Genomic DNA, 27,756 nt, shown 5'->3' with positions numbered 1-27,756 from the left:
TTATGACCCACATAGAGGGGCCATTACGCATGACGTAATGAGAGTGTCCAAACAAAGCTCTGTGTGAGATCTGAGGCGGAAGGTCACTGCCACCAGGGGGACTGGCAAAGGAAGAGCTGATTTCCCTATTTGTAAAATGAGAGCTTTGAACTAAGTGACCCTTAAGGCTGTTTTGACTCAGCCCATCATTTCTGATTCTATAAAAGACAGAGCTGGCAGATTTGCAGACGATACAAAGTTAGGAAGATAATAATATTAATAACCATATTGGCTTCCCAGTATGAGTTGGGGACTTTGAAATTTGCAAGACACTTTACAAAGCCCTCATTTTCTCCTTACAGAGGCCTTGGGATATAGGAACCATGCTGTATGTATGACACAGACTGGATCTAAAAAGATCTTGACAGGCCAGAATACTAGACCAGCTAATTATGATTAAATATAATAGAGATAAGTGTAAAGTTTTATACTTTACAAGTATAAGATGAAATCTGAGGAGAGAAGTGCAGCCAGAAGAGTTGGGTGACTTTGGGCACATCACTTAACTTCCCAATACACCTCCCCACCCCACCCCACCCCCGTCCCCTTTCCTCCCCACCCAGCAGCTCTCTAAGATCATAAACAACAGAATAAGTGCCAATATGCATTTGTAGACAAAGCCCCCTCACTGAGGAGCTCCCTACACCAAAAATCAGAGGAATGGGCCTTTCCCCATCTTGGAAAAAGATGGAGGGAGGGGTGGTTAGTGTACTACAAGCCTACTCGATGCAGCTTGGGAAGCCAATTGTTAAATTTTCAACATGAACACTTATACTTTGTTGATTGGCAAAAGCTACCAATAAGGACTTGATATATTGATTTGTTTCTTGTCTAAACTTAAGTAAGCGATGGGAAAAAATGCTAGCAATGTAGACTAAGATGAAAAATGTTTCCTGCATACAGTTTTAGGGAGGAAAGAGCCAGTTATTAAACATTTACTAGCCTACGCCTAAATAAGCTTCTGGAAGAGGGTTCAGTTTTAGGCTGCATTGAGAGTTGTGGCTTCCAGGAATAAGAAGGTCACTGTCCCACTGGCCTCTGCCCAGGTCAGACCCTAACCAAAGTCTTGGGTCACTTCTGGGTGTCTCACATTTTAGGAAGTTTAATGAGGAAGATGACCAGGGAGGGGAAGGGCTTCAAACTCATATGTACAAGGACCAGCTGAAGGCACTGAAGGTGTTTAGCCTAAAAAGAGAAAATGGGAGAAGGAGGAAGGGGTTGGGACAGGAGAATAGAGCCATCTTCACCTTTTTTAAGGAGGCTATGTAGGAAAGGGACCAGACTCATCCTGCTGGGCCCCAGAGGTCAAAGTGGGGAACAACAGGAGGAAGTGGGAAAGACCCTAAATTTAGGCTCGATGTCAGAAAAGTTTGCTACCAAGGAGAGCTGCCTGAGAGGAATGGGCTGCCTTCAGCAAAGGACAGATACAAAGTGGCGGAGGTTCTTTCTCTGGCTGGCCTCCATGGCTTCTGAGGACCATTCCAACTTTGAGATTCTGTGATTCAGCCTCCTGAACACACACGGAGGCGGGCAGGCTGAGAGCAGTGAGGCCAGGCCGGTCCAGCTTTCTTGCCATCCCGAGCACACATGGGCCTTGTTCGTGTGCCCTTTCTGGGGTCCCATTTCCTTATCTATTGAATGATGGGTTTGTACTACAAGGCAAAGGACCTGGCCTGTGAGCTGACTATCACCAGATGACCAAGTGATCCTGGGCAAGTCACTTCCTCAGTTCCTTTAACTGCAGAACAAGAAAGCTGAATTCGTATCTCTAAGGTCCTTCCTAGTTTGAACATTTTAATTTCCTAATAGGACAAGCCATATTTAGCAACTCATAATCATTTATTAAGCCCCTAGTGTTCTTCAGGTATGGCGCTAGGCACTAGGGATACAAAAACAGAAATGAAACAGCCCCTGGCACCAAGTGGTTCACATCCTGGGGGTGCAATGGGGGGAGGGGACAACATGGATGTGTACAAGTTTGTATTTTTAAAATACAAAATGCACAGATGTAAGGCTGGGATTGATCTCAGAAGCCATCTAGTCCTACTCTCTTATTTTACAGATGGGAAAACCAAGGCCCAGAAAATTTATTCAAAGTCACGCAGGTGGTGATGATCACAAGTAGGATTTGAACCCATGTTCTCTTCATTTTCCACCAATTAATAAGAGGTGATTAAAAAAACTTGTTCCTTTCAGTTGCAAAATTAAGTTCTGTAAGATATATTGATTTAAAAAAAATCTATTTGGGGGGCAGCTAGGTGGTGCAGTGAGTAGAGCACCAGTCCTGGAGTCAGGAGGACCTGAGTTCAAATCCTGCCTCAAACACTTGACACACTTAGTAACTGTGTGACCTTGGGCAAGTCACTTAATCCCAATTGCCCTGCCTTCCCCCCTCAAAATAAAATCCATTTAAAACTGCAAAAAATGTCAGATTGTTGTTGGTTAAAATATTTCAGTCAAACCTTTCATTTGTGTTTTTTTCTTTATCTGAGGCAACATGGTGCTGTGGTTAGAGAGCCAGCATTGCAGAGAGAGGAGACAGACAGCAAAAGAACAAGACACAGACACAAAGACTAAGAGATAGACAGAGAGAAGAGACTTGGAGACAAAAACAGACTACAAGATAGTCAGAGAACAGACAGCGATCTGAGACAGAGAAAGACGCGGCCTCAGGGCCAAGAAGGTGTCCATTCTGGTCCAGCCTTGGATGCATCAGTTCCAGGCAAGCCTCTAAGATGATATGGTTCATTGGTACAGATTCCCTAATTAAATTCGGGTACAGAGTTCCCCACTTAAATCATAGGTGTGTATATGTATATGTGTGTACACACAATACATGTATGTACACGTGCATGTATATTGTGCGTGTGCATTGTGTATTTAAATGCAAGACAATCCTCGAGCATGATGCCTTCCTTTTCCATTTTGATTCATCTCATGGCTTGGCATGACGGAAGGGAAAAGGCCCAGTGACTAAAGCCAGGGGGCTTCGAGGTTGAGAGCTGTCTTTGTCTGTAGCTTTCCCAGCTGAAGGGTATACACCTCCTCCGGTCTAGTTCTGAAATTCCCTTGAGGGACAACTGCCAATTGTATTGAGTTATGTCAAAGTGACTGGCTGCTTGTCAAATGAACAAATAATCCTCCAGAGATCTGATTGTAACCAATAGGCTATGCCCTAGGAACTGGTGAGTATAACCTGTGGGAACATGTGGGAACATGACCTTGTAATCAAGTCAAGCTGAGAACAGAGCCCTACATGGAATCGACAGAAATTTAGCCATCGAATTTATGACCTGCTTGACGCCATTGTTTTTGTTGGCTCATGGGGGGAATAGGTGGGATAGACAGAGTCACCCTAGTCAGAAGTTAAGGCAGGTAGGTAGTCTGCTGAGCAGGGGAATTATTTTCCCCAAGAAACTGAGGGACTTTGACAATGGATCAGCCAGAGGGCAAGACTTTTTTTTTCTTTAATGGGCCTTTAACCAAAGAATCATTTCAGAGTAGGCTGTGTGAACAGAAAGAGGTAAGACTTCCAAAAGCTAAAAATAAAAATACCAACCTTTGGGAGATATTCAGCATAATAGACTTCTTTTTACAGGGTATCTTGGGCTTATTTTTAATGGCAAAGGGGAAAATCTCAGGAACGATTTCGAAATTTAAAAAGATACAGAGTACATCTTAGAGCTAATGAGCAATAAGAAGCAAAGTGAGATAGAAGAAGGTTCACTGGCTTCTCTCGGGCTCTTGATAGAGCTCTGGCACAAAACGGGCTGGTGAAAAATCCACAGCATTCAATATTCCATATCTCCAGTATTCAGTATGAGAGACTGAGAGACAAAAGCAGAGAGTAGGAAACAGAACAGACAGACTGAGACAGAGAGAGACAGAGATAGAGATACAGAAAGAGAGGGTTGGCCTCAGAGCCAGAAAGACCTCCATTCAAGTCCTGCCTCTGATATTTCATATTCACCTATCTGACTGGTCATTGCAAATAAGGTAAAGAACCATGTGGAATTATAATGATGAGGTCACGCTGTTAGGGAACTCACTTCCTGGCATGTGGCTGATCTAGTGGAGGGAGAAGAAGGGCATTTGTAAAAACATTTGAAACTCATCTCTGCCAGAGATTTATTTTTGTTAATCTGGCTTGCATTTGAATATTGCCTGGATGAGGCACTCTTTTGCACTGATTTCCTTCTCACTCAAGAAAAAGAGAACAGGGAGACAGTCATATTCTCAGCTTAGGACAAATGTGGAGATCCACCAAAAATGACTCCGCCACAAAGAGAACAGAAGCTTTAAGAATAACTCTGAAAATGGGAGCCACAAAATAATTCCTGAAAGTAGTATGGTAACAGAAGACTTCTCCTAGACCCAGTAGGGATTACTGTGGCAAAAGGCCACAGGGACTTTTCAACTTTGAAAAGAAAGGAAGGAAGGAAGGAATTAAGGAAGGAAGGAAAGAAGGAAGGAAGGAAGGGGAAAGGGAAGATGAAGGAGAGGAAGAAGGAGGAAGAGAATGAGAAAGAAAAGGAGAAGGAGGAGAGGGAGAAGGAGGTGGAGAAGGGAAGGGGAGGAAGAGAGAGGAGGGGAAATGGAGAGGAAAATGCAGAGGAAGAGTAAGATGGAGATGGAGAGAGACAGGGAGAAAAAGAGGGGCAGGGAGAGAAAACAGGAGAGAGGGACATGGCTGGTTCCTTTCACTACCAGAAAAAGAAAGCCATGCTTCTCTATTTTCTACCATGAAAGAGAGGAGAACAGAGCAAAGAAGTCTGTGTCATCCTTTCCAGACCATTGGATCATACTTAGAGCTAGATGATACATAAGCTCTGTTATGTGTCTAGCAGACACAAGAGTTTTTCAGATGAGGAAATGGAGAACTAGGCTAGGGTCCTCTGCTTAGTAAGGAGAGGGCCCCCATACTCAGCCTCAGTCATAGATCTCAGAATTAGAAGGGACCTCAGAGATCATGAAATCCAATATGTGCTTGACCAAGAATCCCCTCTACAAAATGCCAAACCAGTGGTTAATCATCCTCTGCTTGGAGACCTCTGTTGAAGGGGAACTCACTACCTACCGAGGCCGCCTGTTCCTAAATGTCTCTCTCTCTGCAGCTGCTACCATGGTTCCTATTTCTGCTCTCTGAGAATCAAGCAGGACAAGACCAATCCCTCACCCACTCTATGGGCTTTCAAATGCCTGAAGATATCTAAAATGCTTCCTGTCTTCAAGGCTTGTCTTCTGTAGCCAAATATTTCCAGTTCCTTCAGCTGTCTAGCTCTCTCAAGGCTCTTTCCCATCCTAGTCATTGGTCTCTGGTCACTCCCTCACTTGCGAATGTTCTTCCTAAAGTGTGGCATCAGTTCCTGACATCAGCTGTCCAATTGCTACCCAGAATTATGTAGGAATTTTGTACCAGTAGGGCCCCAGAAATCCTCATGGGGACATGAATGTATACAAATAGCCTGGACATCCTCCACTTTAGATGTGCTCCAAGTTTCATACTCATTCTTCACACCCGTCAGATGGATGGTCTGTGGACCCATATGGTGTAGTGAGAAAAGAGCCCCTCCTCCGAGGGTTGGTGTGAGGATCCAATGAGAAGATATTTGTAAAGTGCGTTGTTATTGTTGTTCAGTGGTATCTGACTCTCTGTGATCCCATTTGGAGCTTTCTTGGCAGAGATACTGGAGAGGTTTGTCGTTTCCTTCTGCAGCTCATTTTACAGATGAGGAAACTGAGGCAAACAGGGTAAAATGACTTGCCCAGGGTCACACAGCTAGGAAGTGTCTGGGGTCAGATTTGAATTCAGGAACTCAGATGAGTCTTCCTGATTCCAGGCCCAGCACCCAGCCACCCAACTCCCCAAAGTACCTAGTGTTTAGTAAATACTTAATAAAGTTCTTCCTTTTTTCCTTCTTTCTTTCCATGTGGAGATTGTCAGAATTGTCTCTCAGAAGAGGTCAGGGAAGGACATGTTTTCATAGGTACCCTACTCCTTCTGGACCTAATCATACCAATAATTAGCTTTGCTAATTACTGGTATAACAAGAAAACCTGTCTTCAGGTAAGACAGAGACACTAGTTTGGTTTTTGCCAACATGTACCCATTGATAAAAACCTATTACTTTCTTGAAAGCACAATTCCTCAAAACACAGCTGCTTGCCTGGAAGAGGCTTGTTTATCCCTCCTTACCCCAACACATGCACACAAAGCTCCTCCTACACTAGCAAAGACACCCTGTTACATAGCCCCTGGAAGAGAGTTTTTTGATGAGGAGAAAATCATTTTTCCACTTTACACAAAATGTGTTTAAAGGAGTCAGATGGCTATTCTGTGGACCCATATGTTTAAAATCTATGGAAAGTGGGCACATTGATGTACTGTTGATGGTGCTGCAAGTAGATGAGTTGGTCCAAACATTCGGGATAAAAATTTGGAATTCTGGGAGAAGAATTACTAAACTTTTCACCCTTTGAACCACAAACTTCTCTGCTGGGCAGTTTTTTTTTTCTTTTTTTAATGGTCCTTGTCTTTTCATCAGGGTAGGAGCTCCTCAGTGAGGAATTCCCTGTGCCAAGGCAGATCAGAATCTTCTAAAAATTCATCTTAGAAAGTTTCCTGGGGACACTGAGAGGTTAAATGACTTACTTGCCTGGGACCGCATGGACTGTGTTTTTCAGAAACTGGACTTGAACTGGGGTCTTCTGACTACAAGGCCAATTCTCTATTATATCAAGTTACCTCTGTACCATGTACCCTACATAAATAAAGCCCCCTATGTGTGTCAAAACGTTCACTGCTGCACTTTCTGTGATGATGAAACGTGAAAAATTGTAACATAAAAATATAATGAAATATTACCATGTCATAATAGCCAATGGAGATGAAGAATTTAATGAATGAGATGATTTGTATGAACAGATGCAGAGAGAAAGAAGCAGGACCAGCAGAACAATATATACAATAATTAATAACGTAAATGTTTTTAAAAAGCTATAATATATTAACATAGTTTCTATTTGTGTTACATATGTATTTATAAAAAAATTTAAATAGCTCCAAAGGACAACGGAAGATAAATATAAATGACAATAAATACAACATATGCTGAGTCCAAAGGTTGGATTGTAATGCACCAAGTGATGTGGACAGTGGCAGACATAGTAGTTTTCTTGGTCAGTTTTACTTGAACGTTCTTCTTTGTAATGAAAGAAGTCTCAGAGTGTGGAGTGAGGCAGGGAGAGGGAAGGGCATAAAGAAAAAATATCAGTGATGGAAAAAACATAAAGATAATGCCAAAAAATCAAAGAGAAAAGAGAGGAGAGAGCCTGAAGAGGGAAGAGAAAGGAAAAGAAAAGGGAGAAGAGAAGGTAGAGGAAAGGGAGAGAAGAGAGAGGGAGAGGAGAGAGAGAGAAAAGAAAAGGGAGAAGAGGGGAGGGGAAGGGAGAGGTGAGAAAAGGAGAGAAGAAGGGAGAGGAGGGGAGAGGAGAGGAGAAAAAGGGAGAGAAGGGAAAGGGGAGAAAAGGAGAGGGGAAGAGACGGGGAGAAGGAGATTCAGCCTCCAAGGCAGGAAAACGTGGGTCCAAGACATGCCTTTGATAGTACTGAGTGTGTGACTCTGGCCAAGACACTTACCTTCTCAATGATCTTGACAGCTTTCTAAGCCCAGGGTTTTTAGGTCTTTTGTGTGTTTGTTTCAACAATCTTGCTAGCAGCTACTATGGCTGTGTAAAACCAACAACAACCAGCACACAGAATGCTGCAAGCCCAAGTTCTTTTGATCTGCTTTACTTAGGAAAACAACATTAAGGTGTTAACAAGCTTACTTTAATCCAGCATACAAATATCACTCACTCAGTTTAGGGGGAAAAGCCAGCACCCTGAACTTCAGAGCAAATACAAACAAATTACAAACATCAACAGACAGACCTTGTCTGATCCAAATCTCAATGCATAGTTACCAGAGTTTAACAAAGTCCCAAAATCCGGGTTTACAAGCTAGAGGGCTCTTAACTACAGCTGCCCAGAGTCTCCACATCAGCACACTGCCAAGAGAGCCCTAAGCAAATAGCTCTGTCTTCTCTTTTTATACACTCTTTAGCCATCATCAAAAGTCATCTGAGGGACCATAACTTAAGCTCTTCCTATTGGCTCTGGTCTTAGCAACTCCCCTTAGGACCCTAAGGGCTTCACACCCACATAGGCTTAGCACCTAATAGATAGGGGTTTGGGCCTGGGGCTTAGCACCTAATAAGACTCAATCAAAGACATCCAACTTAATTGATATTACAGTGTAATGGACACTTTTGACAGTCTGGTGAAGCATTATGGGCCCTTTCTCAGAATATTGTCTTTAAATAATTGAATGAAACATAAATTTGTTAGAAATTATTGAAAATAAAGATGTAATCTGAGTTCACAGGCCCCTGAAATCTATTCATGGACCCCAGTTTAAGAACCTCTACTCTAAGACCACTGCTGAGGAGGTGCTGCCTGCATTGGTAGAGGGAGTTTCCTCACATAGGAGTTCCCTATCTCAATGAAATAGTCTCTATCCCTTTCCGCCATAGATTTAGAAAGCAGACAGATCCTTGACATGGGGTTTTCTGATGGTTTTCTGGGTCTGAGTAGTCCATGCTCATTACCAAAACAAGGCCGATACTTTATGGAACATTAAATAAGAGACAGAGAATTAATTATGTTCTGAAGTAAGGTAGAAGGGATGTGCACGCATGCCGGTGAATGCTTTCATCTTCCTAACATGAGCTTTTCCTCCAGAAGCATCCCCTGTTACTCTGCCCCTAGAAAACTTCTCTAAGGTGTTTAAATAGTTATAAGTTTGTTGGAAGCAGACAGTGCCAGAAGGCTTCAGGAAATGCAACCAAAGCTCCCACAAATGTGTTAGAGTGATAGTTTTCTCCTGGTTGAGGGCTTAAGACAGACCCCATCCCAACTGGAGCATGTCACACAAAGGTGGCCTTGTCCACACTGCCCAGCAGGAAGTGAGATCAAGCTGCTTTCATATCCAGAAATGAATCTGAACATGGAGATGGCACATCCAGTGAAGACGGCATCTCCAAAGGGCGGTTGGGGTTGGGGTTGGGGAGCGGGGGAGAACCTGTCTCACACTCAAATGGAGTCAGCGTGCCACTGATTCACAGTGGCCCATTTCAGGTGCTAGTAGCTAGAGCTGAGGCTCTTGCCCACATCGCCATCGCTCCCCTTGTGTGCCTTTTCCTCTCCTGCTCCCAATGCCTTTTTCAAAGCATCTGCCTGGTGTTCTCTGGCCCAGAGTTCTTTGAGGATGCTCTCTGCTTTGTCTTTCTTTCTTCAAAGAGGCCACAGAAATATTTATAACCCCGGCAGCTCTTGATGTCCTGCTGTTCCAAGCTGCCTGGAGCAAAAAATGGGTAGGCTATCTTTAATCCAAAGAGCCCCACCTATGAAGCTGGGGTTTCCACGCTGGCTCCTCAAGGCTTCTGCCTCCATTCCTCAGAGATGGAGAATTTTGTCTCATTGCTCTGGAAAAAGAAGAGACCGTTAGTTCTTTTATCCAAACTCTCTGATGTGGGGGTAGCAGCAAACAAGACTCTCTCTGTCTTCTGTGGAAACAAGAAGTCTGGGAGGTTACCTTGTCACAATTAACATTATTAATTGTGACTAATGAGAGGATGGACATGGAAAGGGGGGAAGGGAATAAAGGTTTCTCTAGCACCTACTACGTGCCAGACGCCATGCTGGGGGGGGGGGCGGTGCTGTGATTACAGCCGAGGAAACTGAGATTGACAGAGTGACTTGCCCAGGGTCACACAGCTAATAAGGAGACGGCGTTTGAACTCAAGTCTTCCCGACTCCAGGCCCAGCCCTCTATCCACTCCACTATGTCTAAAAGAAGCTTCTATGGTTCCCATTTGTATAGCGAAGGTTTGCACAATATTCTGCACACGTGATCTCATTTGACCCCGCCCCCCCCCCAAAAAAACTCTGCGAGGTACATACTATTGTGTTTACTCCCATTTTATAGACTAGGAAACTGGCTTGGAGAGGGTGAGTGAAGCCACCGAGGCTTACACCGCCGACGAGTGAGTGTCCGGGACGGGATTGGAACCCCGGGCTCTCAGATTTCAATGTCAGCGCTCTATTCATTACTTCAAATTGCCTTTCCAGGAATTTCAAAGTGTGAGTGTGAGGGTGTGTGTGTGTGTGTGTGTGTGTACGTGTAGTGCAATGTGGGGGTGGGGGTGGGGCAGCTAGGTAGCACGATAAGCCCTGGGCTTCAAATCAGGAAGACTCAACCAGCCTCAGACATTTACTAGGTGTGGGACAAGTCACTTCACCCTGCTCGCCTCAGTTTCCTCATCTGTAAAATGAGTCGGAGAAGGAAAAGGCAAATCACTCCAGTATTTTTGCCAAGAAAATCCCAAATGAGGTCACAAAGAGTTGGACATGACTAAAACGACTCAACAACAAAATAAATGTATGCATATGTATACACGTACATTACATATACACAGTCCAGGACCCAGAACTCAAGAGCTCCAGGAATAGTGGTGCCCTCAGACCCCTGGCCCTGCTTCCTGCCCGGCCCCTGCAGCCACCATCCAAAGAATTGGTCCTGGCTCAGGCTTGTCCCGGTTCAATAGCCCCTGCAGCCTCAGCCTATAACTACTGAAGATACGGGAAAAGCCTGGTTTTGCCCCCAGAGGCCTTGGCACCATCAAATGGTTCCATATCAGAAATATCAGAAATCATTAAGGTTTTGAAGAAGATGCATTACAATGATCAGAGGTCCAAAGGTGAGGCCTGCTACCCGCCTTGGCCAGAGCTGGGATCATCTGGGCCTCAGAGTGAAGCACTGTCTTGGGACAAGGCCAGTGAGGGAATTGTTTTTGTCAGACTATTTGTAATGACGTTTCTCTTTTCTATTTTTCAGTGTGTGGGAGTGGAGATGGCAGGGATGGGAGGGAGAAAATAAATACTTATTAAAATTTTAAATTAACAAAAAAGATGGTGAGCTCAGTCAGTAGTGCCAGGATTGGAAGCCGAATTGCAATGGCATCCGCTGACCATGAGGCCTTTCTGATTTGCAGCTGAAACCTCCTGGGTGGGAGAAGGGGAGCTCCCTGAGAGCCGGACTGTGGGACTTTTCTTTTGTATCCCTGGTGCCTAGCACTGTGCCTCATACACCGAAAGTGTTTAATAAGTGCTTTTTCATTAATAAGTGCTACAACTCATTAAGACAACCCTCTACCTGCCACCTTGACTCCAATTTGCATGAGCAAAAAAGGACAGCGTGGATTTGGGGACCAGAGCTTGTTTAGACCAGCCGAAAGAGTCCAATGTAGAACATCAAGCGGGGTATCACATCACAGAAGATGAGGCAGTGCTCCATTTGGGGTGGGGGGCAGGGGTGACTGGGGAACGCACAGGTAACCCACATCCCCCGTCACCAGGGACCAGTTCCTGGAGAGGGCAGGATCTGGTAACCCCACTTCTCTGCCCTCAGAAGGCGCTTCCAGTCAGCAACAGAGGCAGGGGCTGCCCCTGGAAACCTCCCTCACTTCCTCCCTCCCTCTTTCCTTTCCTCCCTCCCTTCTTCCCTCCCTCCCTCCTTCCTTCCCTCGCTCCTTCCCTTCCTTCTTCCCTCCTTCTGGTTTTCAACCAGGTTCATTTCAGGTCAATAAACATTTCTCCAACATCACTCTGTGCCAGAAGGCACCGTGAAACGAAGCCTGGGCCCCAGGCCATAGGAGAGTGACTCAGTCAGACCTGTGTTTTAGACAGATTATCATCAGGGCCTTGGTTGGAGAGAGGAGAGCCCAGGGCCAGGAAGCCCATAGGAACAACAAGGGCCTGAACCAGGGAGGGGCCTGGGTTCGGTCTTTGCTGATCTCCCACCTTCCCTTTGACCACCCTCTCTAGCCTGGGTTTTAGTGGCAGCCTCTCCTTTTTCCTTCCTTCCTCCTCCCCCCTCCCTCTTTCCCTCCTCCTCCCCCTTCCCCTTCTCCTCCCCCTTCTCCTTCCCCTTCCTCTCCACCTTCCCTCGTCCCCTCCTCTACCCCCTGTGTACCTTTCTTACCAGGGCTTGGCCTCTCAGCCGCCACTGAATCCCAACTGTAGTGTTAGGTGGCCACAGCTTGGGTTGTTAACCCTCCCAGGCTTATGTGAATTTACACATCCACCAATGAGCAAATGAATTAAGGGCTTATTATATGCAAAGGTCCAAAGAGGCTCTGCCCTCAGAAAGCTCACAGTCTAACATGGGAGACACCACGTAAACAGATAGGTTTGTCCATCCTAGACACAGAGAGAGATCTATCTCAGAGAGGAAGGTGCGGGGGTGGCAGAGAGGAGGGGCCTAGGGAGGGGAGAGGGCTAGGGAAAGGCCTCCTGCAGAAAGACGGAGTCTTTGAGCTGCGTCTTGAAGGAAGTCGGAGAAAGCCAGATGAGGTAAGATCTCAGAGAGCGTAAGTCTGTGAGTACCAAGAGAGCCAGGACACAGGCCTGAGGCAGGACATGGAGCATCCCTGAATAGCCAGGGAGTCAGAGCAACAGTAGGCCTGTATGGCCAAGCCATCGAGAGCCTGGAGGGGAGAAAGTGACTGAGGCCTCCAAAGGGAGGGCGAGGCAGGCTGTGGAGGGCTGGAAACTTGGTCCCGTTAGCATTGCCCATGTGTGGATCCCCAGTAGATGGCGTCCAGCCCTCTTGGGGAAACTCGGCCAGAGTTCCCCCTGCTTTTCACGCCCTGGGCTCCCAGGCAGGCCATATCCCTCCAAAGGAGCAGAACAGGGGTTTGTGTGTGCCTGGCATCCAGCACTACACCCAAACAAAGAATGCAGCTGTGGGCCCTTGCGTTTCTCCTCTTGCCTCCTGACACTCCCCACCTCCTAGGAGCCTCTCCATTTCTCCCTTCCCGTAACTGCCCTAGGGACCCATTTCCCTGGCAACTTTGCAGGGTTCCCTGTCTCAAATCCTGTGCCCAGCTTCCCTGGAGATCCCTGGCCAGGGAATAAGATGAAGAAGCCCAGGAAAATCCTTCTGGCTTCCCCCACACCATGAATGGTACATCTGCCAACTAAGTCCCTTCTCCTTCTCACTGGATATGACTTGAACATGGGAGCTCCTTCCAATGTCGAAGGAGGCTGCTACCCTTCCAGGGCTTCCTTCAAGGCTCCACTCAGGTCCCACCTTCCCTAAGGAAACCCTCTTGATTCCTCTACTTTTCAGGGGTTTTTCACAGGCACTCCATGCCAATGCATAAGCTACAAAAGACACCAATTATGTTGAAAAACAAGTTCCTGCATCCCAGCGTAAGAATCCTTACAAGCTATTTATGCTTCCTCCCCTTCTCAAATCTTCTGATCTGTGTGAAGGTTGTATGTGTACGCTGTCCCCACGCCCCACATAAGCTCTTTAAAGGAAGGGACCTTTTCCCCTCACATCCCCAATAACTAGCCCAGTACTATAATGGGTGCTTTATAAATACTTCATGGATTAAACTGAATTGAATTTTCAGACTCATACTAGAGGTATGGGCAGTTAAATGACTGGGCAAGTCATTTAACCTCTATCTGCCTGCAAAATGTCATCTACAAAATGGGGGTGATAGTGGTTCCTACCTCTTGGGGTTGTTGTGAAGCTAAAATGAGATAGTCTTTGTAAAGTACTTAACAAACCTCAAAGCACTCTGTAAGTGACATTTGTTATTATGGTGGCTGTTCTATCTAGCCATCTAGACTAGACCAGTGAGTGATCAGGGCTTTAATCTGTAACATTGTGGCAATGGGTACAAGAAGATGAAAATACCCTTTGACCTAGGGATACCACTACTAGAGATTAAAATACCAAGAGATTAAAAAATATGTACAAAATATCTGTAGCAGCTCTTTTCTGGGGGCAAAGAATTAGAAATTGAGGGGATGGTATGGCTGAACAAGTTGTGGTATGTGATTATGATGGAGTACTATTGTACTGTAAGAAATGATGGGCTGGATGCTCTCAGAAAAACCTGGAAAGATTCGCATGGGCTGGTGCAAAGTGAAATGTACTGTGTACAAAGTAACAGCAGTATTGTAAGATGGTCAGCTGTGAGTGACTTAGCTGTTCTCAGCAATACAAAGATCCAAGACACGCTGAAGGACTTAGGATGAAAAATGCTCTCCATCCCCAGAGAAAGAACCGATGGAGTCTGAATGCAGATTGAAGCATACTTTTTTTTTTTACTTTATTCTTCTTGAGTTTTTTTTGTCTATGTTTTCATTCGCAACATGACTAATATGGAAATGTTTTGCATGACTACACAGGTATAACCTATATGGAATTGCTTCCTTCTCAATGGGGGAGGAGGTGGTGAGGAGGGAAGAAGGGAGAGAATTTAGAACTCAGTTTTCAAAATGAATGTTAAAAATTGTTTTTACGTGTAACTGAAGAAAAATAAGATATTAAATAAAAACAAACAACAACAGAAAGATAAAAATAGTGGTCCCTGTCCTCAAGAAGCTTCCTTTCTATAGGGTGGGGAGGAGGAAGAGTCTAGAACGACTGAAACTTTGAACTGAGTGAATAAGAGGAAGATGATGGTATCAAGAGGGAAATCTGGAAGAAGGGCATGTAGTTAGTTGGGGGGAAGGTGGGGAAAACAAAATTGGATGTATTCAGCTTCAAGTTCCAGCCTGTCCAGATGGAGGCATCCAGTAGCCAGGTAGGAGATGCAGAGCTGTAGAAAAATGAGAGCTAGACAAAGATTCTGAAGTCTGCATAGAGGTCATCACTGAACCTGTCAGGGAAGATAATATCACCAAGGGGGTTTATAGAGGGAAGACACCCCAGGTTAGAGTGTTGGGGTCATCCACCTCATTACAGGTGTATGGCTAGTCTAGACATGACAAATCAGAACAACCATGACTTGGAAAAGCTGCCCTGGCATTCCCAATTCGGGATACCCAGTGGGTTGTGCAAGTCAGGAAGTAAGTACTCGGTGACTTTCACGCCCCATTTAAGGCTTTTGTTCTTCAAGGGAATGATTGAAAATTTCTAACGAGTAAATTTCTAGCCGTTTTATGGGAAATAATGGGAAGTGGGAACAGGTGGCACATGGCTGCCCCACTGATGTCAATGGAGCCAGCACCCACATCTACCCTTGGTGGCATATCGCCATGTCCTGGTTCCATACAAAGAACAGAAGAGTGGGAGTAGGTGCTGGGGGGAAGAAGAGAGAAATCTGTAATGCCTCCAGCCACTCCTGTTCTTTGGACTCCCAGGATCTAAGAACTAATTAAGATGGGAAAAGTGATACTGAAAATACAGATGGGATTCATAGTAAGATTACCTGGTTATGTCTGGGTGTGTCAATCTCTTGGTAGAAGGAGTTAGAAGTGAAAATGCAGGAAGGCCGTAGGCTGATGGCTTGAAGATTAATGAATGAAAATGGTGGGAGGGACAAGTTCCTAGAAGATATGATAAGGTATAACATCAAGGGTATAAGAAAAGGGATGTACTTGGACAAGTTGGAGTTCCTTCGAACTAGGAGTAAAGGAGGGAAGTAGGTATAAATGTAAACAGGTGTTAAGGTACGGATTTGGGGAGAAATGGGAACTGATGATGGCCACTGAGTAAATTAAGAGGCAGCTAAGAGGGAGGAAGTTAGGGTGATCTGAGTGTTTGGAGAGTGAGGCTTGGAACAATCACTGCAGATCCTATGATGAGTATCAGAGCTCATGCTCTGGAACAGTGAGGATCCACTTGAGGGTAGAGAACATGACTTTGTAGCAGATCCAACTGGTACAGTTGCACAGCTTCCTCTGCTAGGCATTCTGAGGCATGGTAGGAGAAGACAAGGGGAGTGACTCAGGATCGAGAGTCCTCATAATATAAGCAAAACAAGAGAATAAGTGACCCAAGGTACATGATGGAGCTTTCTTGAACTGGTTAACTACAGGGATGAGACAGTGAGGGCAAGAAAATGAGCAAAGAGCAGGGGTAATGCACTGGGGAAAGGGAGTCAGGGTCTGAGGAAATCAGAGGTTGCTTGTGAGAACGAAGATCAGGTTTAGGAGTGAGATATGGACAATGCTGAAGGATGGGAGATTGTGATTTCAGATCCCAAGATCGGATTTCAAGGTAGCAGTTTGGTGAGAAGGGAAGGTCCATCCCTTGGATGGAGGGGAGATGGAGATCATGGGAATCTAGAGAAGAGCGTCAATGTGTGTGTGGTGGGGCAAGGCTGAAGGGTTTACGCTGAATTCCTCGATGAGGGCAGAGGGCGGAAGCAAAGATGCAGAGCTTCCTGAGAAAGAAGGGGAGCGACCAGGAGGCCAACAGATCACAGGGCCAAGAGGCTCTGGACCCGGATGGTGTCAGTCTCTAGGGCAGGGTCCAGGAGTGTTGGAGGGCCCCGAAGGACATCAGCAAAGGGGGAGGGTCTGCAGATTGGTGGGGGGCTCGGGGCGGTGAGGGCTGCCTCCTCTTTTTGCCCGGGAGTTTGACCAGAGCTCTGAGCCACCGAGAGTGGCCCCGGGGTTTCCGTGATTAAAAGAAAAAGCTGCAGGGCTCCCACTCCCTGGAGAGGTGGGGAAGTCTTTTCAGGTGCCTTTCAAGGGGCTCCTAGTCCCCCAGTCAGACTGGGGGATACTGCGAGAAACCATCAGAAAGACGGTCTAGAAACCCCAAGTGGAAGCACTGGGGGCTGGGCAAAGCCCAAGGGGGTGCCACTAGTGGGTGCGTGTGTGGCGGGGATGTCATCCACATCCTGGGGACCGTGGGGGGGTGTCACGTAGCCATTGATGAAGATTGGCAGGTCACCCTTGGAGTGCCTGGGAAGAGGTCACCTGGGGGTGCCTATGAAGAAGGGGGAGACACTGCGCTAAGTGCTTTTTTACAAATATCTCCTTTGATTCTGGATAACAACCCTGCGAGGTAGGTACTATGATTATCTCCATTTTACAGATGAGGAAACTGAGGCAGAGGCTAAAGGACTAGCCCGGGATCACACGGCTAGGCGGTATCCTGACTCCTAAACGAGATTCATTACGTCACTTCGGGGATAACATTTTGGGTGGTCCACAAGAGAGGAGGAGTCGCTCTGGGGTGCCCTGAGGAGCGCGGGGGTCCCAGGGGTGGGGGGCACGAAGTGGGCGGATCAGGCAGCCTTATGTAAGCCCTCGGACCAGCGCCCTTCCTCCGCAGCCTCCCCCTCACGCCGCCGCCCACGGGGCAGGGGCAGGGGCAGGGGCTGGAGTGGCCGCGCAGGCTCACTGCTGGGCACGGGGCCGCGCGCTGGGCGCGTGCAGGGCCACCCCGGGTGCGCGCGCGCGCGTTCGTCGCTGGTCTCCTCGCAGCCCCGTGCTCATCCGGGGCTCCACCGGCCCCCGGACTGTCAGCAGCCAATCGCGGGCCCCGGGGGCGGGTCTTGGGTGTTCGCTCACGCGGTACGGGGAGAGGTCGCCACCGGGTGCGCGGGTGCAAAGGGAGGCTGGAACGCCATTGATACCCGGGAGAGCGGGGGACGGGAAGCGCCGTCAGCTACGACTCACGTCTGCAAAGGCGGTGGCGGCGGCGAGAGGCCAAGAGACAGCTTCGGGAACGCGAGGCGCCGCCCATAGCTCCCCAGCTCCTCCTTGCCGCCGGTTGCCGGGTGTAGTAAACACACTTCAGAAACGTGACGAGCTGGCGGTCACGTGGCCGGGGCACCAGCCAATGGGAGGCCGGGGGTGGGGCGTGAGCCGCTGACGCGTCCGCCCCAGCGCGAGGAGCCAGAGTCCGAGCCGGAGCTGTCGCCGACTCGGGGAGCCCAGGAGCAGGCGGGCGAGAGCGGGAGCTGGCCTCGGACCGGAGCCAGCGCCAGAAGCCGAGCTTCCCCTTCTTTTCCCTTTGCCCCGTCGCCCACCCGGCCCGGCTCGGCCACGTGACCCCCGGGCGTCGGCGCGAGGCTCCCCCCACCCAGGTCCGTCGGGACGCGATGTGGCCGGCCCGGGCGGCCGCGGGCTTCTCTGGGTCCTAGAGCCCGCCTAACTTGAGGCCCCGCCGGGAGTCGGACCTGCCGCGAGATGGGAGTGAACGCCGTGCACTGGTTCCGGAAGGGGCTCCGGCTCCACGACAACCCCGCGCTCAAGGAGTGTATCGAGGGCGCCGACACGGTGCGCTGCGTCTACATTCTGGACCCCTGGTTCGCGGGCTCCTCCAACGTGGGCATCAACAGGTGGAGGTGAGTCCGGGCTGGCGCTGCCGCGGGGGACAATGAATGGGGGGCTGAGGGGTCCCGGCTCCTAGAGCCACATGTCAATCAAAGTGTGATGTTACCGTCTGCTCTGAGCCTCAGCTGCAAGGTCCCTACAAGGCTCAGCTTCTCTCCGTAAGAGAGAAGGACGGGCTCCGGGGTCCCTACCGGCCCTAGAGCCACATGTCAGTCATATTGATTGATAATCAGTATAGGATGCTCTAATCCTCTCTGTAAGAGGGGAGGATGGGCTCCCAGGCCTCTAGAGCCACATGCCAATCGTATTGATAGATAATCAATATGGAATGCTGTGATCTTGGCCTCAATTTCTTTCTCTATAAAATGGAAGGGGTGGGCTCACATGTCAATCAGTCAATATGTGATATTATTTTTTGTGAGCCTCAGTTTCTTTCTTTGTAAAGTTTGGAGGTCTTAGCCACCTCTAGATCCGTATGTGATGTTAGAATCTCTGAGCCTCAGTTTCTTTATCTGTAAAATGAGGACATCGGACCATTTGGCTTGTGATGTCCTTGTTTTGAGCTCCTCGGTTTTCTCTCTATATAACTGTAAGGGGTTTGCACTGGGTGGGCTCCAAGGATGCTTCTGTCTCTAGAGCTCATCCTCTGAGCCTCAGTTTTTCCACTTGTAAAATGAGCCCTTGGGGTTACACGGGCTTGGAGGACCCTCTGAGCTCTGGGTATGTGATCCTGTGATCTCTCAATGACCAAACATCTTAGGAGGAATCAACTTGAGAGCCATGTATAAATGCCCCCATGATCATGGTTGTTCTTCAGTGCCTGCATTGGGGGAGGCCCTTGCACTGGAAGGAGCTTGTCCCTGGGGTTGGGTGGAGGGACAATTTGGAAGGATTAGAGGTGCTACCTAGGCCAACCCCCTAATACTACAGACCCCCCCCATTAAGTGACTTGGCCAAGATCACACTGGTAGCGAGGGCCAGAGTCTTCTGGCTCCAAAGCAAGTCCCTGCCATCAAGGAGCTCACTTCCCTGCTGGGGTTGGGAGTAGGTAATATCTCCTACCCATAAGTCAGTACATTTGTTGGGGGGAGGGGGGATTTCATTGGTGTAGGCAAAAGCCAGGCTTGGGAGTTACAAGACTTGAGTTCAGATTCCACTTGTGACACTAATTCACCTCCCTGGACCTCCCTTTCCTCTAATATAAAAATGAGGGTGTTGGAACCTCATGTCCTTAGCAGGCCCTTCCCACTGTATGTCTGATCCTTGTGTGGTTTGTCTATAGTCCTGGTGGAGACACTCTAGGTACAGAGCAGCAGAGGGCCCCCAGGGCAGATAGGGACCTCCTCTGTGCTTAGCATCAGGGACCCTGGAGACTGTCCCCTTCTCATTTTGTGGGAGAAGACAGCGAAGCCCCCAAAGTAGCAGAACCAGGATAGGACATCCCATCCTCTCTCCACAGGACCAGAAAATAGTGGCTCTAAAGTTTGCTGAGTGGCCCCCTGATTCCAGCCCTCTTTAGCCCCTTTTTATAGCTGAGAAACTTGAAGCAAAGAGGTGTCAGAAGACTTGCCTGGGGTCATGGGGCTAGGAAGGGCCAGAACTGGACTCCAGCCTGGATGACCTGATGCTCATCAATAGGAGCCTCCACCATGTCCCGGCTATCTCCTGGATTTTCCAAGCAAGTCTGCATATGAGAGCAAGAACTTACCTTGTTTCTAATGCTCAAGGAAGGAGCCCTGTTACTTAAGAATTAAACAGAAATGATCAGAGTTCTCCTGGCCTTCCCTGACCCTGGCCTCTCCTATATTCCCCATGTCTAGCCCACCCCAGGCTTGTGGCTTCCTGCACGTCCTGGGCACAGCCCTGGCCGACGGCGCGTCTCTGTGTGTACTCTTTGTTTTGGTGCCAGGGCAGAAACGCCAGAGCTGAGACGGCAGGCACTTGGTGTCTCCTCCACCTTGAGGCTGTTGTTGGAGCAGCAGCGGCAGCTGGGCCTGTGGCTCAGCTCTCCCTTACTCCACCTTGTGGCTGATGAGATCCAGCACTCTTGGGCTTTCTAGGCGCCTCAGAAAGAGATCTTCCCAGCCCATCACCATGGGAGAAACCCTAGGGTATGGTGCACCCCCTTGCTTCCCATCTTTTCCCCTGAACTACCAGGTTCTAGCCTGACTCTCTCTTCACTGGGGAAACCTTCGAAAGTCAAACCTTCCTTAACAACATGGTTCCCTGGGTTCCCAGTCAAGTGATAATGAATGAAGTAGGGACCCTCAGAAGAGGAGATTCAGAGATACTCAGCTTCTCCCTGTGTCACTGTGAGTCAGTGTTAATGTCATCAGAGGTGCTTATTCCTCCAGTAAAAAGAAAACCCTTTAAAATGGCTGAGCCCATAACTATAGAATCCTCCAAAGAATCAGCGTCATTGTGCAGGGGAGGGGGTGGCTATGACAGAGTGGAAAGAATGCTAGATGTGGAGTCCAAAGACCTGAGTTCAAGTTCTAACTCTGACTCTTCCTAGCTGGAGGCTGCTTTCACCTCCCACAGTCCAGAAATGGGTTTTGCATACAGTAGGTGCTACATAAATGTCCATTGAATTTGATTTGTGATTTGACCTTGGACATGCCGAATATCTCTAATCCTTAGTTTCCTTATCAGTAAAATGAGGATCACAAGATTTGAAATATTTGCCTTCTAGTCTTGAGGCCGATGCTTTGTAACCCTTAATCTGCTAGATTTACCCATGCCCAGGCTCCTCTGAAGCCCTTTTCTGATGCCTCATCATGGTGTGGGGGTAACCCTGAGTTCTTGAAGGCTGTGCCAGCACAACATTGACTCTCAAAGGCCCTTTGAGCACCAGGTGACCAAAGAGCAGCAACTTTACACAGGCTAAAATTGCACCAGGAGAGACACAGGGCTGAAGCTTTTGGCCGTAGTAACTTATGAGTTGTAGAGATGGGCTGTGAACTGTGTGGGTGGAGGGAGGCCCCACATGTAAATTCATAGGTCCTGGATGTCGTAGTTTTTATATTATCATCCAATTAGCTATAACACATATAAACCTTAAAGGGCTCTATTGTTCGCTACAATTGATTGTAAAGATGGAACAGTTCTGAGCCAGGAGGGAAGAGAGAGACTAAAGTGCTTGGCTTGGGTTAATTATTCACCTCTGAAGTTTCCCAAGCCTGCAGAATAAGGTCCAAACTGCCATTCACTGCCTTCACGTTCCCTCCCTCCACGAGCCGGTCTCTCCTCAGATCATGTCTCACTCTCTCTCCCTGTGAGCCCTGGACTCTGGCCAGGCTGGCGAGCTCCTTCCCATGACCTCTGCCCCTGAGCTCAGCCCATCTCAGACCAAGCTCGTCTTCATTTTAAACCCTCTTCCACTTCATGGCTTGATTTATTACCTCTGTGGCACCACCATTCGTTCAAAACACCTGTGCTTATTTAAAACCTTCAGTTCTGTGCTGTTGTTCACATATATTTAGTTCTCAAGTCCTATAGATTCTTTCTTTGGGGCTTTTGACTCTGTCCTCTCTGCTCCTTCTGCCACCAGCCTGGACTATATTGTAGAAACTTCCTAAGAGATCTTCTCCACCCCCTCTCCTGTTCCCCTTCCCCCACTCCCTGAATCATTGACATCAGCACCAGGCCATCTTTTTCATGTCTCTGGGCTGTCCCAAATCCTTTCATACTGAGTAAGCACACCATTACCATACTGAGGAAACTTCAGATCCCTCAGCTTGATGGTCACAGCCTTCTGCCAATTGGCACCATCATTCCTGTACCTGAAGTTCTAGCCAAAACTGGAACTCCCCCGCATAAGCAATGGGCTGTCTCCTCTCTGTACCCTTGTTCACATTGTTCCTTAGGCCAGGGACACCATCACCGCTCTGCTTGGCTCATTTCCATCCATCCTTGAAAGCCCAGCTCAGACAGCAGTGCCTCCCCCCCCCCCCCCAAGGTAAGGGACTTGTTCTCCTCGTGGCATTTGGATTATCAAGTCTTTATGGCTTGTCATGTTGTTATGCCCTAGCCCCCTACTAGACTGGAAGCTTCTTGAGGGCACAAGCTACGTACATCTTAGCAAAACTTTGTGTTCACCTAGCTTTTGATGCTGCACAGGGTCAATACTTAATACAACTGGAATCAAATTTAAATTTAAGTCCTCTCCAGCTTTAAGTACCATCTCCTCAGTGAATGCCCCTTGGCACTCACTAGAGGGGTTCTCACATTCTTTGAAAGGGACTCTGCTCCTCATTTTACAGGTGAGGATGCTGAGGCCCAGAGAGGGCCAGAGGACAGTGGCCTGGCCAGAGCCTCGAAGGCAGCAAGAGGTAGAGCTGGGATTTGGGCCTGGGGCCTCTGACTGCCAGTGGTGTCTGTGCTCGCACATGTCTGTTCTCCAGAGGGCTCTGCACATAATAGGTGCTCTGCAAATGTCTGCAATTTCACTTTAAAAATCCTTAATTACAAACACCCACATGCAAAAGGTTTGTTTTGGTTTTGGGGTGTTTTTTTTTAGGAGTGGGGAAGAGGATATTCCAAACAGGACACAAATTAACTTAGCCTCTTTATTATACTGAGAAGGGGAGTGCCTGGGTAGGATTTTCCTTCTGAGATCTAATAAATTAAAAGGTGTCTCCCTGAAGAAGCAGACTTTTCCTTGCAAAGATACCATTAGAAAGTGGGTAGGAATATTCAGATTGGGATCTGCTGAATATTTTTAAAGTTTCTGACTTAGAAAAGAAAAATTTAAGGTAGAAGAAATTTCCCTTTATTTAGGAATCTTGACATGTTCAGCGAGTAGATCAAAACACAAACTTATATATTAGTTCAAAATTTTCAGACTGGAAACTGTATTTTGTAACCTTCAAAACTGAGTTCTTTCTGTAGTCAAGAGATGGCATTGAAAAATGTAGCCTGAAAAAGTAATCCACGAGTTGCATTCTAATTTTAAAAATTTGTCTATAGCAGATTATTCCACGTTTTTTGTTTTGCTTTCTGAGGGGAGAGAACAAACAATTTGACAAGCTAATTTTTTAGACTGGACTATTAATTCAACATGTTCTAAAGTCATCTTTGAAATATTAGCACTATGGGGCATTAAACAGCTGAAATGAACAGAAAAGGGCTGCTTATTAAAGTATCAGTTGGTCAGGATGGACTTTTCTTCCATTTTCCACCTTTGGGTTCTGACCCCCTCTATAAAAACAAATGTGGTGGATCTGATCCATTTCGTTGGTAGGGCTGGAGAAGCCTTCCTTCCGTAGCTGGCAAATTAGGAATTAGTCACACTTCATCCTTAGGAACTGACCACCTGATGAAGCTTGAATTGTTGCAAATTATATTTGAGTTTGAGAAAAACAATGAAGAAGAAAATGTCTTTTTTCTAACGGACTAGCATAACAGCAAATTGATGGCTAATGGAAGATGTGACTAACACCTGCCTGGGTGAAAGTGAAAGCCCCATTTCATATTCAGAACTTCCAAGAGAAATTCCTAGTAGCCATTCACAGCCATTTGCTTTGCATTTAGCTTTCAGAGGAGATGCTCACTCTATTTTTCTGAAATCACTTGCGACAATGAAAATACTTTTCAGCACCTAATGGGCAACCATTCGAGTGCTACTTGTAAGGCAGTTTGGATGCAGCTTTAAACATGATTCAGATTTCCAAAACACGGGCAATTTGGAAAATTTTGTTAGAATATTGATTATAATAAAGAAGCAAAGTATTGATTATAATAAGTGAGATTATAATAAATTAGGGCAATCTTTCTTTCATATAGAAACAGGAAAAGGTTTTAAAGTTGAACATTGGTTCTGTTTAAACTGTATCCCTAACCAACTTTTTATCATATGTTCTTCCCTTTCCCCTCACAAAATAAATAAATTTCCCTTAAAAAATACACATTAACTTATATAGTTTTGTATCTTTAAGTGATATGAGCTAACAGGTTTACAAAAAGCTTTTAAAAATGTATTGCACATATAAGTTTAAATCTGAGGTGCCAGAAGACATGGCCTGCTGGACCTTGGCTGGTAGTAATTTGTACTCGGAATTCAGTAAAGTTCGATTTCCAGCCAGTAGGGCTCCTTGAATGGAAGGAAACTGTCCAGCAGCAAAAAGCTAAAATTTACACTAGTCAACTGAATAATGATTTAAAAATCCAATGAGGAACTATAGTAAGTGATTTCTTCTCCCCTAGAATGTCACAGTCAGCCAGAAGATTATGGGCAACTGGAAAAGGAGCCGTCAGCATAGCTAACACCAGTGCCCACAAACAAGGCAGTCACCTTCCAGCACAGCTGGAGACAAACCAGGGAAACCTGTAAGCTTCCAGGCTTTGTTTCTGAAGGCAGCAAGAATGGAGGGTTCCCCTGAGAAAGCCCCACTTAGGGGCTGGTTGAAAACCCACCATGAGGAGTTCAGAAGCCATGAGAGGCAAGGGCACCTGGTATAGTCGGGCATTGCTACCTCCAGGTGTACCTCAGAGATATCGAGAGTTCAGTCCCAGACCACCACAATAAAGTGAACATTGCAATAAAGCTAGTGCATATACAAGTTCCATTTACAATTATAGTCTTTTAAGTGTGCAGTAGTGTTATATCTAAAAAGACAATATACATACCTTATTTAAAAATTACTTTATTACTAAAAAATGCTAACCATCATCTGAGCCTTCAGTGAGTCATAATCTTTTTGCTGGTGGAAAGTCTTGCCTCAATGTTAATGGCTGCTGACTGATCAGGTTGGTTGTTGCTGAAGGTTGGGGTGGCTGTGGCAATTTCATAAAGTAAGAAGACAGTGAAGTTTGCTGCACTGATTGACTCTTCCTTTCAAGAAGATTTCTTTGTAGCATGTGATGCTGTTTGATAGCATTTTAGCTATGGTGGAACTTCTTTCAGAATTGGACTCAATCCTTTCAAACCCCATCACTGCTCTATCAACCAGGTTTACAGAATATTTGTCAGTATTGTTGTGTCTCAGGGAATAGGGAAGCGCAAGGAGAGGGAGAGAGGCAGGGGAATGGCCAGTCAGTGGGGCAGTCAGAACACACGCAACATTCATCAATTGAGCTCATCATTTTATGTGGGTGTGGTTGAGGACACCACAAAGCAATTATAATAGTAACATCAAAGATCACCATAATAGATAGGATAATGATGAAAAAGTTTGAAATATTATGAGAATTACCAAAATGTGACACAGAGACATGGTGTGAGTGCATGCTGTTGGGAAAATAGCACCAGGAGACTTGCTGGATGCAGAGTGACCACAAACTTTGAATTTGTAAAAAACTGCAATCTCTGCAAAGCACAAGAGAGCCCACGTGCCCAGGATCTCCAAGCACCTTGGTATTCTGTTCTTAGGCACCATAGAGCGCTCTCAAGACCTGGCTCTTAAAACTGCAGAGATCTAAGAGGTCAGAGGTCAGTGTAGGGAGTCTAGGGGTCCTAGCACAAGACCAAACAGGGGCAACTGCTTCTACTCAAAAGCACAGCTGGGGCAGAGCCTGGTCCAACTCCTCAGGAACCAGAATTGGAAAGATGAGTGCATCAAGGAAATCACTGACTAGCGCAAAAATCGTAGATCCAGAATGCCCCCAAAACCAGTCTAGAAGAGATAATAACTCCATAGGTGCAAGAAAATGCATTTTTTACAAGAATGCTACATCAGTACTTAGAAGTGAAGTAAGAGATTTTTAAAAAATGAAATTAAAACTATGGAAGAAAGAATTGGAAGGAGAATAAGTAGCTTAGAAGAGAGAGTAGTTTATCCTACCCAAGTAATGGATTCTCTGAAAACTAGAACAGACCTAATAGAAATCAGTGCCTCCAGGATAAAGCAAAAAATATTGAACAAAATGAAAAGATTCAGAAATAGAAGACAATATAATATAGCTGATACAAAAAAAACTGCCCTGGAAACAAATTCAGAAAAAGATAATTTAAGAATCATCAAACTTCCTGAAAATGATAATAAAACAAAAAGGCTAAACGCTAGATTTCAAAAATTCTTAAGTGAAGTGAAGGAAGAAAGAGACTACCAGTCACTGCCTCCCTCCCCCCCTTTCCCCATCCCAAAAGGAACAGCCGTAAGAATGTCACTGCTAAAACTAGAGCTCCTACATCAAAGGAGAAATTACTGCAGGTACTCAGAAAGGAGTTTGACTCAGTCAAGACCTAGCAACTTCTACAATAAATGAGATCAGATCTTGGAATACAGTATGCCAAAAAGCAAAAGATAGAGGCTTGTAAGAATACCTTACCCTATCAAAAAATATTAAAATATATGTGTGTGTATATGTATATATATGTGCATATATATATATATACATTCACATATATAGAGAGAAAAATTTTATTACTTTTATGACTTATTCCAGTATTTAAAAACCTGGAGTAGTTGTGTACGTTGACTTATGCTTAACTTTAGAGCACCAGGTGACTCTTAAGATTCCTCTACTAAGTAATAATCTGTGTCTGTGTTGGTCTTTCATGGACAAAATAACAACTTCTTGACAGACCGACAATTTTCACCCTCCACACACATGAGTATTTTTGGTTATATTGGTTCCTTAGAGTCTGTAAAATAATCATCATAATAAAGAACAGATTTCAGAGAAAAACGGGTTAAATTAGTTTTATGTTTCAAATCTTCACTGCATCACAAAGATAGAGTTCTGGATCACTTAAAATTCCTTTTAAATATTCTTTTTATGTCCTAGACTTTATGAAGCTTAGTAATAATCTCCCAAACAAAGTCTGGGTTTTTTCTGTTGAATTTCCCACTGCCAGATTGTATTTTAAAAGCTGCATTAAATTATGTCACAGCTAAAAAATTTTAATGTAGCCAGTGATGAGGCCAGAAATGTTCAGCCCAGCATTCTGCCCACAGCAATTTACAAATGAAATGTTGGTAAAGAGCTGAAGCTTGTGGTCACCTCGAAGACTATGTGAGAGACCATGTGCAGACTCTTCCTGAGACTGAAGCAGAAGGAAGGTCAGGGATGATGATATGCTGGAGGCAATTTATCAGTCAGGTCACTGCGTGAGTCATGTTGAAAGAATGATGGACCCTAGATGCACTTAGACTAGATTTTATAGAACCACAAATGACCAATTAGCTACTGGATCATGCCAATGCAAGAGCTGCTGAGCAGAAATGGAAATGACAAGTACAAGATGATCAGTTCTGGTTTTCAGCACTTCTACGTATGTCAAGGAACAGCAGATCTGAATGGATCAATGAAATTATAGGTGCTAAAAGCTGAGGGACTTCATGTGCAAATGAAGTAGAGATCTCATTTTAGCAACTCACTTCTCCTTTGGCCAATTTTTAAAATGCCAATGAGGAAGAAAACCATCTGCCTAGATGCTTTCCCTCTAGTATTGCTAAGAAGCAGCAAAATAGTTGAGAAATCAGGCAGAATGAGAGGTGTGAATACTTTCTATAAATTAGCTAACCATCCTTCTGGCTCACTGAGTCACTCTCTCCATTAAGTTGTTTGGGATGGTAGGG

General features: G+C 46.1%; 1 protein-coding gene across 2 annotated transcripts in view; it reads left to right on the top strand.

Annotated features, from left to right (window-relative positions):
• The first annotated feature begins 17,472 nt into the window (after positions 1–17,472).
• Positions 17,473–27,756, top strand: part of CRY1 (cryptochrome circadian regulator 1) — a 51,801-nt gene continuing 41,517 nt past the window's right edge. Inside the window, exon 1 of one of the 2 annotated variants that reach the window (XM_036761483.1) lies at positions 17,473–18,246. In XM_036761483.1, coding sequence (XP_036617378.1) covers positions 18,089–18,246 — 158 coding nt within the window. In that variant the 5' untranslated portion in view covers positions 17,473–18,088. The remainder of the gene's footprint in view (positions 18,247–27,756) is intronic. The other variant, XM_036761484.1, reaches the window with a different exon arrangement.

Source organism: Trichosurus vulpecula, chromosome 5 (assembly GCF_011100635.1).
Source record: "Trichosurus vulpecula isolate mTriVul1 chromosome 5, mTriVul1.pri, whole genome shotgun sequence".
Taxonomy (NCBI): domain Eukaryota; kingdom Metazoa; phylum Chordata; class Mammalia; order Diprotodontia; family Phalangeridae; genus Trichosurus; species Trichosurus vulpecula.
Note: the sequence above shows the minus strand (reverse complement) of the source record. Positions and strands in the feature narration are given on the sequence as shown.